Raw genomic sequence first — 17,423 nt, 5'->3', positions numbered from 1 at the left:
GATTTTTTCAAAATGGGAATTCAACTTGTAATAGGATTCCTTGACCTATTTGAAGGCTTTTTAGGGAAAAATTCAGAGGGGAGAGCTTTCGTAGAACATAATTTAGGTTTTCTTAAAGATTATTTACAGTTTTTAGAGTTTTATTTGTATTATGGCTTGCTAGAAGCCTTACTAAGGTAAGGGGTGAAACCCAACCATTTATTGGTATGCTCTTCACAATTAGTTATTGGTTTTAATGCTTATATATTTATGTTTGTTATTGTTTTACTCATCTAGAAAAGTGTTTAGTTCTTTATAATCCTTTAATTTATCGTAGACTTCAGGCACGTTAAATGCTTTGTATTCCTTGCGAACTAATTCATTAGTTTTATTTTGCCTAAAATCAATCAATTTCATAAAACTACCTTAGAAAATTAATCATTAAGTTTTAATTGTTAAATCATCCGACTAAGATCATCCTTTGTATGAATTTTAGTTGAGTTATAAAATAAATATTGTTAAGACTACCAATAGATGTGTTGTGTGTGGATCCCTAAACCTTAGCGCCTTAATATACTGTTATTTTCTCTCAATTTAAATTACCTTTACTAAACCATAAAAAATCTCTTCAATTAAACTTTATTATTTTAGTTTTATTCTCTTGTGGTTTGATAATCAATTCCCTTTTCCCTATGAATTCTACCTCGGACTTACCGAGTTATTAATTCACGACAATCCTGTACTTGGAAGCATTATTTAAGTCGCATCAACACGGTAGAAAAAGGTAGAGATAGTGATATAGAAAGAGGCTAAGGCCAACCTAAGACAAGAGCCTCACCAGAAAAGGTAGAGAAAGAAGTGAAGAAGACAGGAGGAACAAGTTACCCAGAGAAGTTTGAGGCAAGAGCCCTGGATGGACACCACAGAGACTATATCCTTTTTGTTGTTGGGTTAGCTCATAAGAGCACCCATTTGTTTGTTTGTGTTAGTGTTTGTGTGTGTGTGTGTGTGTGTGTGTGTTTTTTTTTTTTTTTTCTGAATCAAATACTGATTCAGTATGAACTATGAACTTCACTAAACTTGAAAAAAGAAAAATAATAAACCCATGCACCCATATCAAAATTTTGGCATATCATGGGTTCATCTTCAAAACAAAACAACAATCAGAGTAAATTTCAAGGTAAAAAAAAATAAAAAAATCAAATGAACAAAAACAAAAGACTGGCAAAACAAAATTTTCTAACAAACCTCCAAGAGCAACTTTCTGCCAACTCAAAGAAGCCAAGAATCCCTCAAAGATTTCTCTTTTACTCCACACCAAACCAAGCAAGTCAATATTTAAAATCACTAGTGAACTTTCAACAACGCAGGAGAGGTTTCTTCTTCAGAAACTTTCAATTAATCAAAAAAATTGTATTTTGTTTGCGTATAACAAGAAGGTTCAAAGTCTTTCTATTGCTTCAGTAACAGTTAGCTTCAACGACGGAAGAAGGCTTCCGTTGAACGCTCCTACTAGTCTCAACTATTGTTCTAGGAGTTCTAAGAAAAATCAATTTTCTTCTTTACCAATTATGCCTGGGTTTGAAAACCAAAGCACCTAAACATGGAGGTATCATCAAGCACACAATTCATAGCACAAATATACTTACAAACATAGCAACATCATCAAATTTATTTAAAGGCCACATTAGGGCCATAGACATAATAATATAAATATAAATGAGTTTTTGATGTTTCCACCATTAAAGCAGAAACAATTAAACAGAACCATAAATCATAAAACCATAATTTTCAATCATAAAGCAGGGCTTTTTCACTCCTCAGAAAGCACCACCACGGAGGCGGAGGACAAGGTAGGGTGGACTCCTTCTGGATGTTGTAGTCAGCAAGGGTGCGACCGTCCTCGAGCTGCTTTCCGGCCAAGATCAACCTCTGCTGGTCTGGTGGGATCCCCTCCTTGTCTTGGATCTTCGCCTTCACCTTGTCGATGGTATCCGAACTCTCCACCTTCAAAGTAATGGTCTTTCCGGTGAGGGTCTTGACGAAGATCTGCATACCACCACGGAGACGGAGGACGAGGTGAAGGGTCGATTCCTTCTGGATGTTATAGTCAGCAAGGGTGCGCCCGTCTTCGAGTTGCTTCCCAGCGAAGATCAGCCTCTGCTGGTCTGGTGGGAGTGGCGTTGGGGTTTCAAGCTTTTCAGATTTGGGGATTTTTCAGACTGGGTTATGTGGGTCAGTGGGTGTGAGCCTTTGAGGGTAAATTTGTCTCACCAAAACTTTTTAGTCCATTTGTTTATAAGTCTAAAAATAAATTAGTTTGGTCAGTGTCAAATGCCAGATGAACATTGTGTCTCCTTCTTCTTCAATTTGCTTGCACGATCAAAACCCAGGAGGTTCTCAGTCCATGAGGAGTGTTTGATCTGTTTTAGGTTCTGTTTTTTATGAGTTTTGTGTTAGAGTAACGTCTGCACTAGAGGTGGGTTACGGAGGAGTAACGGAGGGAATTACAGGTGGGTAAAGTGTCAAAATTAAAACCACGGGTAGGCACATAGAATTCGGGTCAAACCACAGGTCAGTAATGTGTAATTATCCCTAAAGACTATTTGACTTTATTAATAATAATATAAAAAAAAAAGTTCAAAATAATGTCTTCAAGGAAAGCTTTTGGGCCTTACTAACATTAGATTAAGTTTGCTGGATCTTAGAACACTCCAATGTTAAATATCTTTTGAATTGTTGTGAAAATAATGGCTTTATTTCCTGAGCTTGAAAATCAACTTGGTTAGGCTAAAGAAATTGTTTGGATTGAGTTGTAGGCTTATTTGGATACTCCTCATGCCCAATGTTTGTAGCTGCCACTTTACTCCGGTGTCAAAGGGCCATAAATGTATGGAGTGGTATGAGAGAGTGAATTCATGAATTATCCTCCTAACATAATTTTTGTTAAATTAGAGTCCATGGTAATTTTTTTTGTTAAAATAAATGTCGAGGAGACCTTCCTATGAATCCATTATAGGTTTATAGTATCAAGAACTAGCTTGAGTCAAATTTTCAATATCCGAATTGAAGTATACGACAATAAAGTGATTAGCTGGGCCATGAGGACAACAATTAGTCATTGGTTGTACACGCCGCCCTCCAATTGAATTAGTAATTAGCCATTATAAAACAACGACACGATAGACTAATTGTTTAGTAAATTACAAAGTCATAAGCATATGTCTCTTACCTTATCTTTTTTCAAAAGTTAGGAATTGTTGTATACAGAATTACAGATATAAATACTGAGTCTCTGTTTGCTAAATTTACATAGTATTCCCAATTTAGACATTGACATAGAAACCCATCCCTTCACCTTCTTCATACTGCTTTTAAGCCATGTCTTCTGAGAAACAATTCTGTGAAAATTATTTTGTGCTGAAGCCAGATAACGCTAGTTTCTATGATCTCGCTAGCTTTCTCTTTTCCTCTAAATCAGAAACTAGTAAATTCATCGAGAGCTCAGAAGAACTTAAGGGAGATTTTTGGATAAGATGGTACATCTTCAACTCCCTTTTTGTGCAGAAACTCCTCCTAAAGGTGGGAAAACCTATGGTCCTAATAGGGAATGTGTTAGAGCTATGGCTGAATCTTCTTTCAAGCAACGGTGGATTACTCAGGCTCATCACCAATTTCTTTACAGGTTTGGTTTGTGTGATTGTGTCTATGTTTTGTTTCATATGTAGCATGATATTTATAAAGTTCCATATATATAATCCGCATGCATGTATGGCAGTATATATGGGCAAAATTGCGATGCAGTAATTATGCTATTATGTATGTGTTCTAACTTCTAAATGTTACTAATATCTAATTTATTAGGTAATAATAAATACTAATATCTTAGATTTCCTAAGTAAATCGAAAACCATGACTGTAATGCAGTGTTATATTTCTAAAAATTAATTTAATTTAATGCAGTCATGTCTTGAAATTTAGTTGGAGAATCTATTACCCTCTAATTTATTATTTAAACCAAGATATGTTAATTCACATCTTCCAAAAATTGAATGAGTAGGCGGGTTTTGTAGGAAAAATGGTAAGGCCAAATAGGTCATCCGCAAAGTTTACATCCGTGGTGGCAAATCTTGATCAAAGAGTGGAATTAGACAAAAAGATTAGTTACAGTAACAGAAAATACAACGCGTCACTCTCAATTATGGCCTCCAAATTGTCATACGAAAATGAAGCATTCGTTAAAACCATAATCAAGGATCATTGGAATGTAAGTATCACTAACATGGCAAAACAAATTTTTGCTTGATTCTACCCTTGTTATATATAATGGGATGGCTATGAAGATGATGATTAACGTTTCATTTTTTTTTTTTTTTTCATTTTTGCACAGATGGAATTCTTGGGCTTCAACAACTTTTGGAACGGTAAGCAACAACCTATATGATATTTTAAATAAATAAAAAATTATGTAGTTATGACCTAGGTTATAGAAGAATAGGAATGGAAATCTTCTGTCTCACAATTTTATCCGTAAAATAAAAAGTATTAAAAAGCTAACATAACTCATAAACAAATAAGCTAATAAACTAAGAGTCTAGTTAATGTTTGCTCTAAGAGCCATATTAATAATCAATCTTAGGGAATTTTTTTAATGAAAATTTGAAAAAAAAAAAACTATAAAAAAGTTAGTTATTTTTTCAATTTTTCATAAAAAATTTTTAAAAATGATTTGTTGATATTAGGACATACATTAGTAAAACACATAAACTAATAAGAAAGATAAATTATCTAAATGTGCACACTACTCCTAACTAATTGAGATAATAGTTTCTCAAAAAAAGAAAAAAAAAACTAATTGAAATAATTTGTCGGTCAATAATGGACTGTGATTATAATTAGTTAAAAAGGGCACTTTCCTTCAATAACTTTAAATCAAAGATCCCATATATGAAAAGTATGAATCCAATTACTAATAAGAGAATGTGTTTAATACAAAATCATATGGATTATAGATTCTACATTTGCTTTTATCTGCCCCAAGTGAATCCACATGGAAGTTGAAAAATGGGCTAGGGTATACCCTGTTATGATTGTGTTATTTCAATATCATGTAATATGTATGTCAATTTTATATAATAGGAGTACCAAATTACAGACTATTTTCTTTCCATAAAAAAATACACACTGTATTCTTATCAGCATTGGCTTCTCGCCGGGAAAGTTCGAATGTACTTTCCTAAGACGCACCTTAAATTCGAATCCCACAATAAAATATACGGTTGTCAATGTCATTAGCATTAATTGGAAGATGTCCAATATTGATTGGAAAGAGTCAAAAGTCAAAACATATTATTATTACCTAGCAATAACTGGTGGTCGTGATTAAATAATGTCAATTTGTAATTAATTTATGTGTTTGAATTGATGTGTTTGAATTGATGTATATGGAGTATTATACTATATTATAATTCTTACCTAACCCCGATTTGACAGAAACTTTTTTTTTTTCCCTTTTTTTTGAGGAGATGATAGAAACTATTTTACAAATATCTATAACTAAACTTTCCGTCATTGCGTACGGCCAAAACGTTGGCAATATTTTGCGAAACTATGTTAGTTATTGGGATTTTTTTTTTTTTTTTTTGGCTGAGAAACTATTGGAGTTAAAATATGAAGTATTAATTTATTGATATGAATGCATATGGTAGTACCATATTAAATTATTAATATTCCGCTTAGATAAACAATGTACTTAATTATTTGTCAAAACTTTCTATGAAAAAATATATTTGTCAAAAGATTAAACTGGCTTGTTTTTTATTATGAAAATATGGTATAAAAGCATTTAATTACTAAGAATTACCTTTTTATTTTTTTGAGAGGATAATTACTAAGAATTAACGAAGGTCTCCTTTGGCTGTAAAAGCATGAAACAAATAATAGCGGGAAAAAAAACTCAAAACCCAATCTGATTAACCACTCAACTAGTTGAACAAAGGTCTCTTAGCTAGTTTAATAGATAGAGTCTTCGACTTAAAGATGACAATCTTTGATAATATCTGTAAACATAATATGGACATGACATGAGTTTATACAAATTAGTATTTATTACAACTTAATTCATGGCAAAGTGAATTGACCTATTGAAATTTTTAAAAAATCTTTAAACACACATATTGTGCATGTAATGTGAGCATAAGGCAAGTTGTCATTATCACCAGTAGTCCCACCATTTTGTTCTTATGTGTCGAGAAATTTAGGTTTAATTGGCGAGTTTGACCCTCCTACCAATTCTTGACACTAGACATATCAAAATTTGGTCTTCAACCTAATGGCATGCTTTTCTTTCATTTTTAAATCTTTAATTGTTTTTCATTTCTTTTTTTTTTATAGAAGCAATAGTTGTGCCTCCCTCTTATATGTGTTGAGGAATCTTTTCTTTTTCAAAAAGAGAAGATGGAGCTTGCTTGTATTAGTGGGTTTATTGTGCTTTTTAGCATAGGATAATGGGGCTTTAATCTTTATAGGTTTTTGGTCCATGCACTATTCTTGGTCTGTGCTAAATGGGGGACTTTAGTTACAAAATTATTATAAAATTTTTGTGTTCATAGCATTACTTTTAATGAGTTATTATGTAGTTGGTTTTTTTTTTTTTTTTTTTTTTTTTTTTCTTTAGTTACAAAATTATTATAAAATTTTTGTGTTCATAGCATTACTTTTAATGAGTTATTATGTAGTTGGTTTTTTTTTTTTTTTTTTTTTAAAGTAATGGAGTTTAATATAGCCTATTTTCCTTAAACAAAAGTTAATGTTTTAAAAAATTCTATCTACCACATATGCATATTCCTAGGCTTTAGGGCATAAAATGAGACATTTTCTTGCACCAATCTTTGCCGTGGTTCCCATGATTGTGCCGAACTCACATGTGCAATATTTCATGAGCATCAATGTGACAGTGATGGCCTTCTAGGTTTCTAACCTCAGCTCTTTTGCTCTTTGTTTTGTCACAAAATCATTTGGGCTTGGATAATTTGTTATCCATCGGCCCATGTCATCTGTTTAATACCAACTCTGAGGAGTAGGGGCAAAAGGCCCACATTATTAGTTAGTGAATCGGGCCATGGACCAAAATGGGCTACACCAGTTAATTTTTTTTTTTTTTTTTATAGTCTACTCAAAACTTGATGCACTTCAATATTCTTTTGTTTATTTATTTATTTTTATATTTTAATTTCAAAATTGGTAATTTATAATTATTTGTTGTTTATTGTTAGGCCAATACTTTCTTAAAATCATAAGATTTGAAAAATCAAAAGGTTACCCACGTTTGGGCATTGATTTAACTAAACAACATAATGCCATTTGTCTCTAACTAAACAATCATGTGGGATATAGATGTTACATATTTTCATCTTCATTGCTCAAATATAAATTCCTCAGATTGGCTAAATCTCTTCTTAAAAAGTGTACATTTTACTTGCACATAGTTCATGGGTTAACGCACATAGTTGCAGTGCAATCATTTGATACGATGATAGACTCTTTAAGATAAATTTATTTAGGAGGGTCTTTTAATTTAGTCCTTATATTAGTATTAGGATTTGGATGTGGTCAAAATAGTTATGAAAATAGCAAAACTTTGTATTGTCCCCCATGCTAACTGTAAGACTCAAATTTGAAATTGAGTCTCAATTTTTACTTATGTGACAATTTTATTTCCAAGTTTTGTGAAAGATTATTATGTTCATTGCTAGCAATTTAGTAGTTTACCTTTTTCTTATTTTGGCCAACTAGAAATCAAAAATGTTCTAATCCAATGTTTGGCAGATTACTTGGAGGACGCTGCAACTCAAGCCATTATGTTCCTAGATACAAGGGTTGACCCTAACCTAATCGTGGTTGCATTTAGGGGCACCGAGCCATTCGACCCTGAAGCATGGAGAACAGATGTGGATCTCTCTTGGTATGAATTTAAAGGGGTGGGTAAGACTCATAGTGGCTTTATGAAAGCTCTTGGTCTTCAAAAGAACAAAGGATGGCCTAAAGAAATAGAACAAGGAATTAACCAAAAGAAATATGCTTATTATGAAATCAGACAGAGGTTGAGAGAGTTACTGCAAAAAAATGAGAATGCAAAATTTATATTAACAGGACACAGTTTGGGTGGGGCATTGGCAATTTTGTTTCTAACTGTGCTAGCAAAACATGAAGAGGAATGGCTGATGCATAAGTTGGAGGGAGTATACACATTTGGGCAACCAAGGGTTGGAGACTATCAGTTGGGGGGTTATATGGAGAACAAGTTGAAGCAATATGATGTGAGGTATTTGAGGTTTGTTTACTGCAATGACATAGTGCCTAGGGTCCCTTATGATGATGATGATAATGACTTTTTTACTCACTTTGGACCTTGCCTCTACTACAATAGCTTCTATAAAGGAAAGGTCAGTCCTCTCTCTCTCTCTTTTTAAGCATGTATATTTTTAGATTTGGTTCAATGAAGTTAAACTATGCATCTTGTTGGAGTGCAGATTCTGAAGGACGAGCCAAATAAGAACTACTTCTCAGCGACATGGGCCATTTTCAAATTCATGAATGCAGTTTGGGAGCTGATCCGGAGTTTCATTATCCCATATACAAGGGGTCAAGAGTACAAAGAAAGTTGGTTAATGAAAATTATGAGGATTTTTGGATTGGTATTTCCAGGATTAGCAGAACATTTGCCTCCAGATTATGTTAATGTTACCCGATTGGGATCTTTACCTCTAGGCCTACAAGATTCTAAGGTTATCTGACCTACACAAATACATAACCAAAACCATAGATTAACATTTCCTCTAGACTGTCAAGAGAATAGAGATTCAAAGAATTGAGTAGTGAAATAAATTTCAGTAAAACTACTGAAATATATTGTTTGGTACTTTGGTGTGAATTTAAGTTTTGAGAATTTTGTTCCCAGTTCCAACAAAAACACTTGTAATCTTATAACCGGTAAGGATAACAACATTCTATTTCACTTCATCTAAGTTTAGAAAGAATACGGTATCTCTTCATCAAAGTAATACCAGACAATTCAAAATTAAAGCAGCTTCTTCATATCAATTTTTAGATGCCACATTAATTTCAGGAAAGTCATATGTCTCATTTCTCTAATGGCATGCTAATACTTCAAAAACAAGTGATTCCTATATTAAAATAGCACATCATGTCCGAAACCAAACTACTGCATCTTAGATAGAAGACAAAATGATAACAAAGTACACTACATGTTATATTGCCCACAATATTACCAATTGGAAGAATTTCAAAATTTAACAAATCAATCATAATAATGCAGAGAGTGCACATAACCTAGTCATTTCCAAGTTTTTGATAAAAACTAGAGCTTAATTAGATGAGTGGTATCTCCACGTGTACGACAAAATGTCATGGTGAAAAAGACATTCCCAAAAAAGAAAAAGAAAAATCTAAGATTGATTTACATACATGCATGCATTATTAACCATTGAATCCCCAAGATTGCGTTTAATTACTGGGGTCTCACATCCTATTGGGAACCTTGATAGGAGAATCAGTGCTTCAGACCACCGGCCACAAAAACTGCATCGACACCTAATTAGTGTCAAAAAAAAAAAAATTCCCTCTGCTGTACACCATTCATTCATGTTCTTGCACTCCATTTTCCATTCTACTGTAACCTAGCCAGAATAAAAACAAAGCATGGGAGCGTAGGACAATGAAAAGAAACAGTATTAGCACCATATGAATAGTGCAACATATAATAGCAGTCTTGAGTTTTTAATTTCTGCATGATCATTCTAAGAAGATGCGACACAAGGAACATTTGTTTGAGTAGAAACGTGTGAACGAAGTCCCACGTCAAATAATAACCGTAATATTGAGTAGTTGATTTAACATAGTTGGGCTTAGGCTTATAGGGTCAAGCTTTGGAGTTAATCCCTATATATTATGTTAACTACTCAATTAGAGTGTCCGCTGTGTTTTGTCTCCCCAACACATTTCATGATGCTTAAATAATATTTTTGCTCCTTTTGGAAAATAGACATGAAGAAAATTTAATTAGCTTTATAACTTTCAGCACCATCAATTAGTATTGTAGATATGTCTGAAAAGTATTCACTGGAATAGACTCCAGTGGAAAGGACATGCATGTAAATGGGAAATATTTAAACAGATCAAATGCTGAAACAGAGAGTATTTTACAAAAAGAAGCTACCTGCTATTATGGGATCGAGTGCATGTCACTCAATGAGGCATTAGAAAGCATGGCAGGTGAAACAACCACTCAAAGAGCCCATCTGACGGGTTCTGCTGAATGATAGCGCCTTATGGGAAGCCCCGGTAACTTGATGGGCCTGATTGGCCAGCATTGAGCTCCTCATTTCTTGAGCTCTCATCTGAGCCGAGCTAAGCTTGTTCATAATCTTGTCCATAGATGATGATCTCTTCTTTTATAGCTTCATCTTAAATATATGTCAAGTAATTAAGGGCCATAGTACCAAATGCTTATGCCTTCCTTTTTCAGAACATGAACACATAATGCATGTTTGACAAGGATGCCATAAACCATTAGAGAGAGAAATTCATGATCAAGCTGGCACAATCTGAGATGCGGAACTTTTTCCATAGAGACTTCTTATTTCTTAATTGTGAATTTAGCAATCCCGAAAAACTAATTCTTCTTCTTTAAACCATTGGACCATTGCAGGAGACTAATTGTTTAATTAATTACTTAAAGCCATAAGCATATGTCTCTCACCTTACATTTTTCAAAAGTTAGGAATACTTAAAGCCATAAGCATATGTCTCTTACCTTGTCTCTTACCATAAGCTTATGTATCGTACCTTATCTTCTTCTTTTTTTTAAGTTAAGAATTGTTGTACACAGAATTACAAATATAAATATTGAGTTTCTTTGCTAAAATTTAATGTAGTTTTCCCATTTAAGACATTGATGTCTCTCTAAATTTTTGTACTATTTGTGGGTGAGCAATTACTCCTACCTTTTACTTATTTATTTTTTAAATACACTTTCCAGTTTCCAATATACTTTCTATCATTTTTCTATCTCATTTAAATATTGTTTTTTCTATCTTATTTTTTTAATCAATTTTTATTCATTCCCAACTCCCAAGCCTCAACAACTATATTTTCCAAATTCATAATAGCTACATTACTAAATCTCCTATCAGCATAACTTTTAAAAACTATTTCAGTGATGTATTTTGTTAATGGTCTAATTTTAATTCTCAAGATTTCATTATTTATCTGTCCGTCATTATCAAATCTACCTTATTATGCAAGTCCTTTGAAAATTCTATGAAATTTAAAATTTATCAAATCTAAGTATATTTGGAATGAGTTTATTCATTGAGAAATTTTATCTTCACAACATTTTTATAACAAATTAAAGGTAGCAAGTTGTTACAAGTTGTTATTGGTAGGCAAAAAAATAGTTTTAGTAATAGGTTTAAATTTAAACTAATAACATTGTTGTGAAGATAACACTTCTTTTAAATTTTATATTTATAAAAGACAAGTGCTAATTTAAAGCCACACCTGTTTGAGTGTTTCACTTAAACAAAACAATAGAAGCCATTCACAGATCTCCATTTTATTTGTTCTCATCTCATACAGAGAGAGAGGGAGAAATCGTTGTTGTGCTCCATTGAGGGAGAGATCATCATCTTCCTCGGCTGCTCCACCTCCACCACCAACGACATGCAGCCCAAATGGGTTAGATCCTTTTTTTTTTTTTTGGTTTTATTGTTCTAATTTCATTAGCTTTATGAGAAAGGATTGTGTTTTGTGATTTAATTAACTTTATAACTTTCAACACCATCAAATCGTATTGTAGATATGTCTGGAAAATATTCACTGGAAGAGACTCCAATGGAAAAGACATGCATGTAAATGAGAAATATTTAAGCAGATCAAATGCTGAAACGGAGTGTATTTTACAAAAAGAAGCTACCTGCTATTATGGGTCGAGTGCATATCACTCGATGAGGCATTAGAAAGCATGGCATATGTCTCTTACCTTATCTTTTTCAAAAGTTAGGAATACTTAACTTGTCTCTTACCATAAGCATATGTCTCTTACCTTATCTTTTTCCGAAAGTTAGGAATTGTTGTATACAGAATCACAGATATGAATATTGAGTCTCTTTGCTAAAATTTAATTACCTGGTTTTCCAATTGAGACATTGACATAGCAACCCATCCTGCACCTTCTCCATATTACTTCTAAGCCATGTCTTGTGATGAGAAAAATTTCAGCAAAAATTATTTTGTGCTGAAGCCAGATGCCGCTAGTTTCTATGATCTCGGTTGCTTTCTCTTTTCCTCTGGATCAAAAGATTGTGAATTCATTGAGTGCTCATCAGAAGACCTTAAGGGAGGTTTTTGGAGAAGATGGTACATCTTCAGCTCCCTTTTTGCGCAGAAACTCCTCCTTAAGGTGGAAAACCCTATGAAAAAATTAGGGAAAGTGTTAGAGCAATGGCTGAATCTTCTTTCAAGCAACGGTGGATTACTCAGGCTCTTCGCCAATTTGTTAACAGGTTTGGTTTGTGTTATATGTAGCATGGTATATTGAGCATTTGATAGGTTATAAAGTTCCATATATATAATCTGCATGCATGTACGGCAGTATATATGGCCAAAAATGCGTGCATGCATTAATTATTATGCTATTATGTATGTGTTCTAACTTACTACATATCTAATTTAAGGCAAATATTTAGGAACTAATATCTTAGATTTCGTAAATATATAATTTGAAAACCATGACTGTAATGCAGAGTTATCTTTCTATAAAACAATCTAATTTAATGCAATCATTTGTTTAAATTTAGTTGGAGAATTTATTATTTTCTTCCAAAAATTGATGGAGTAAGTGGGTTTGGTAGGAAAAAGGGAAAGAACACCGAATAGGTTATCGGCAAAGTTCACATCTGTTGTGGGAAATCTTGATCCAAGAGTGGAATTAGACAAAAGTATCAGATATGGTAACACAAAATACAACGCATTTCTCTCAATTATGGCCTCTAAATTGTCGTACGAAAATGAAGAATTCACTAAAATCATAATCAATGATCATTGGAATGTAAGTATCATTAACATGGCAAAACTTTTTTTTTTTATTCTGCCCTTGTGATATATAATGGCTATGATGAAGATTAAGGTTTCTTTTTTCATTTTTGCACAGATGAAATTCTTGTACTTCGACAACTATTGGAATGGTAAGCAGCAACCTATATTATATTCTGATCCTTAAAAAAATTATGTAGTTATAGCCTAGGTTATAGAAATCATTTGTCTCACTCTTTTTAATTAGTTAAGTATAAAGTGGGACATATTATTTGTATTAAGAAGAGTCGGAAATTAAATAATATGCCGTCTAAGTTGACTTCTCTTAAAATTAGCTTTTATTCACAAGCATATTTGTCATTTGGTAAAAATTATAAAAACAAATATATCTATTAAAAAAGAAAAAGAAAAAGGTTATGTCTGCAAAATTTTTACAATAAATCATAAGTGGCTGATTGTTACATGTTATTATTGATGGGAAAAAAACAATAATTTCAATGGTGGGTTGAAATTAGAACCAAATATTGTAGCTATAGCACTTCTCTAAAAAAAGTGGTTTTAAAAAGCAAACATAACTCATAAACAAATAAGCTAATAAACTAATATAAGAAAAGATAAATTATCCAAATGCATACTACTAAATAATGGAGGAAATAGTTTCTAAAAAAATAAAAATAAAAACTAATTGAGATAATTTGCCAATTAATAATGGACTGAGATTATAATTAGTTAAAAGTGCACTTTCCTTTTATCTCTTTAAATCAAAGATCCCATTAAAAGTATAGATCCAATTACTAATAAGAGAATGCCTTTGATACAAAATCATATGGATTATGTATCCCACATTTGCTTTTATTTGCCCCATGTGAAACCACATGGAAGTTGAAAAATGGGCTAGGGTTGCAAACTTGTACCAAATTATATATTATGTTCTTTCCATAACAAAATAAAGGAAAAAGTTAATGGCTACTCTAAAGACATTAGTTTAGAAATTATTTTTAAAATCTTTTATATGAAAATAAAAAATAATTAATTTTATTTACTGTTTATTATATTTTCCATAAAATTAATTCAAAACTTTTTTAAAATAATTTATTAACAATTATTCTTTTTTGCTAAACTATTAACAATTGCTTTAAGATCTTTGATTAAGAAAGGTTTGACGCAACTTTTATGAAAAATATAAAAAGTTATCAACAATATTTATTATTTTATCTTTTTTCTAATAAAATGTTTCTAAAAATAGCTAAGGGCATTGGTTACTAAGAATTACAAAGGTCTCCCTTTGGCTGTAAAAGAGTGAAACAAATAACCAGGGAAAAAAAAAAAACTCAAAACTCGGCTGTTTTAACTTCTCAACTATTTGGACAAAGGTCTCTTAGCTTAATAGAGTCTTCGACTTAAGAATGACAATATTTTATACTATCTACTATTAACATAATATGGGCATGATACGAGTTTATGCAAATTAGTATTTATTTAACTATTTATTACAATTTGTTTTATGTCTTGACCCGAGCTGATCAACATTAAGTCTTCCCCCTAATGGCATGCTTTTCTTAATTTCTTTCTGTAATCTTTGATTGTTGGTCATGTCATATTTCTGTAGAAGCAATCAAGCAATAGTAGTGCCTCCCTCTAAATTCTAATATGTGTTGAGGAATCTTTTCTCTTTAAAAAGAGAAGAGGGAGCTTGCTTGTATAGTTGTATCATTGGGTTTATTGTGCTTTCTAGTTTTTAGGTTTTAGCATAGGATAATAGGGGCTCAATATGCTTTTTGGCTACCCAACCATGGTGGGTAGGGTTTGGCCCATTAACCCATGGGTCAAGGGTCTTTAGCCAGTGTTAAAAGCTCCACCTTAACAAACCCAATATAAATCCAACCACTTTTATTGTCCTACTTGGTAACAAGCCTACGTTACCAGAATTGAAAGGGCTTTAATCTTTAATAGGTTGCTAAATGGAGATTTTAATTACAAAATTATTGTGAAATTGTTGTATTGATGGCCATGATTGTGCCAAACTCACAAGTGCAATATTTCATGAGCATCAATATGACAGTGAGTGATGGCTGCCAAGTTTTGCACAAAAATTAGTGTATAGGCCTTCTAGGTTTCTCTGTTTCTAACATCTGCTCTTTTGCTCTTTATTTTGTCACACTATCATTTGGGCTTGGATAATTTGTTATCCATTGGCCCATGTCATCCGTTTAATACCAATCTCTGAGGATTAGGGGCAAAAGGCCCACGTTATGCGTTAGTGAGTCGGGCCATGGCCCAATATGGGCTTCATCCAAAATAAATGTCAGCTAATTTTAAACTGTTGCACTCAAAAGTCAAAACCTGATACGCTTCAGGGGACCAAAATCATTTTGTTTATTTTCATATATATTTAAAAATTAGTAATTTTATATTATTTGTGGTTTACTGTTATAACAAAACTTTCTTCAAATCATAAGATTGGAAAAAGTTCCTCACAGTAGGAAGCCCTTTGCCTCCGGAGATTGATGTTATATATCTTGATTATTTTCTTCTTCATTGCTCAAATATAAATTCATCGGGCTGATTGGCTAAATCTCTTTTTTAAAAGTGTACATTTTACAGGCACCTAGTTTGTGGGGTTGACGCACATAGTTGCAGTGCAATCATTTGGTAAGATGATAGATTCTTTAGTCCTTATTATTAGTATTAGGAAATAATAATAAAAATAACCACATTTTGTATTGTTCCCCATGCTAACTGTAGGACTCAAATTTGAAATTGTCTCAATTTTTACTTTTGTGATAATTTTATTCTCCGTGTTTAGTGAAAGATTAGTATGTGCTTTGCTTGCAAATTGCAATTTTACCTTTTACTTTTTTGGCCGACTAGAAAACAAACTGTTCTAATCCAATGTTTGACAGATTACCTGAAGGACTATACAACTCAAGTCATTATGTTCCAAAATACAATGGTTGACCCTAACCTGATTGTGGTTGCATTTAGAGGCACCCACCCATTCGACCCAAAAGCTTGGAGAGTAGATGTGGATCTCTCATGGTATAAAATTGAAGGGGTGGGTAAGACTCATAGTGGCTTTATGAAAGCTCTTGGTCTTCAAAAGCGAAAAGGATGGCCCGAACAAGGAAGTAACCAAAATAAATATGCTTATTATGAAATCAGGCAAAGGTTGAGAAAGTTATTGCAAAAAAATAAGAATGCAAAATTTATATTGACAGGACACAGCTTGGGTGGGGCATTGGCGATTTTGTTTCTGACTGTGCTAGCAGTACATGAAGAGGAATGGTTGATGGATAAGTTGGAGGGAGTGTACACATTTGGGCAACCAAGGGTTGGAGACAATCAGTTGAAGGAATATATGGAGAAGAAGTTGGAGCAATATGATGTGAGGTATTTTAGGTTTGTTTACAGCAATGACATAGTGCCTAGGGTCCCTTATGATGATGATAATGTCTTTTTTATACACTTTGGAACTTGCTGCTACTACAATAGCTCCTATAAAGGAAAGGTCAGTACTCTCTCTCTCTACTATGTCTCTATCCCTCTTTGTCTTTTCAAGCATGTAGAATTTTAGATTTGGTTCAATGAGGTTAAACTATGCATCCTGGTTGGAGTGCAGGTCATTACAGAGGAGCCGAATAAGAACTACTTCTCAGTGCCATGGACCATTGTCAAATTCAGGCTTAACGCAATTTGGGAGCTGAACCGAAGTTTCATTTTCCCATATACGAGGGGTCCAGAGTACAAAGAAAGTTGGTTAATGAAAACGATGAGGATTTTTGGATTGGTATTTCCCGGATTAGTAGCACATATGCCCCAAGATTATGTTAATGCTACCCGATTGGGATCTTTACCTCTAGACCTCTAAAGCACAATGCATCAACTAGATTCTAAGGCTAACTGATCTACACAAATACGAAACTGAAACTGCACATATTATTCGCTTTTATCACATTAACATTTCCTCTTGATAGTCAAGAGATCAAGTACCGAAATAAATTTCTTGAATAACAAATAATAATAATAATTGCTTTTGCATACCTTATTCAGGTTATTAAAGCTACAAATTGAAATCCAAAGTTCCAAACCCCCCTCTTCAAATACTTCAATCCAAATAAACAACCAATGTATTTAATGGTCGCAGCTGCGAATATAATCTCAAAGGAATAAGGTATGCCTTCATCAAAGGCAATTTACTGAAGTCTGAAACCACTGCCTGCTTTCTAAAAGCAGTAAATGGTTCTTAGAATGTTAAATCAAGTACAATAGGATATGCCCAATATCGGTAAGAAAATCTACCAGGCTGTCATTGTGAGAACGATTTTAGAGAT

At 32.9% G+C, this 17,423-nt stretch overlaps 3 protein-coding genes across 3 annotated transcripts; 2 read left to right on the top strand and 1 right to left on the bottom strand.

Moving 5' to 3' along the window:
* Positions 1–1,770: 1,770 nt before the first annotated feature.
* Positions 1,771–3,346, bottom strand: LOC112029431 (uncharacterized). Its single transcript, XM_065778134.1, has 2 exons — positions 3,248–3,346; positions 1,771–2,175 (listed from the first exon to the last, which is right to left on the bottom strand). Exons 1-2 carry the CDS (start codon positions 3,344–3,346, stop codon positions 1,771–1,773), a joined length of 504 nt encoding a protein of 167 aa, XP_065634206.1.
* LOC112029404 (triacylglycerol lipase OBL1) lies at positions 3,190–8,899 on the top strand. The gene is made up of 5 exons (XM_024062084.2): positions 3,190–3,664; positions 4,053–4,246; positions 4,370–4,403; positions 7,807–8,423; positions 8,511–8,899. Exons 1-5 carry the CDS (start codon positions 3,361–3,363, stop codon positions 8,772–8,774), a joined length of 1,413 nt encoding a protein of 470 aa, XP_023917852.2. The 5' UTR covers positions 3,190–3,360; the 3' UTR covers positions 8,775–8,899.
* A 3,189-nt stretch (positions 8,900–12,088) lies between these two features.
* Positions 12,089–17,099, top strand: LOC112029421 (triacylglycerol lipase OBL1). Its single transcript, XM_024062102.2, has 5 exons — positions 12,089–12,563; positions 12,912–13,108; positions 13,211–13,244; positions 15,996–16,600; positions 16,712–17,099. The coding sequence occupies exons 1-5, from the start codon at positions 12,254–12,256 to the stop codon at positions 16,958–16,960; spliced, it is 1,395 nt and encodes a 464-aa protein (XP_023917870.2). The 5' UTR covers positions 12,089–12,253; the 3' UTR covers positions 16,961–17,099.
* The last annotated feature ends 324 nt before the right edge of the window (positions 17,100–17,423 follow it).

Source organism: Quercus suber, unplaced genomic scaffold, assembly GCF_002906115.3.
Source record: "Quercus suber isolate HL8 unplaced genomic scaffold, Cork oak 2.0 scaffold_174, whole genome shotgun sequence".
Taxonomy (NCBI): Eukaryota; Viridiplantae; Streptophyta; class Magnoliopsida; order Fagales; family Fagaceae; genus Quercus; species Quercus suber.
The sequence above is the reverse complement of the archived record's forward strand: the minus strand, read 5'-3'. Positions and strand labels throughout refer to the sequence as shown.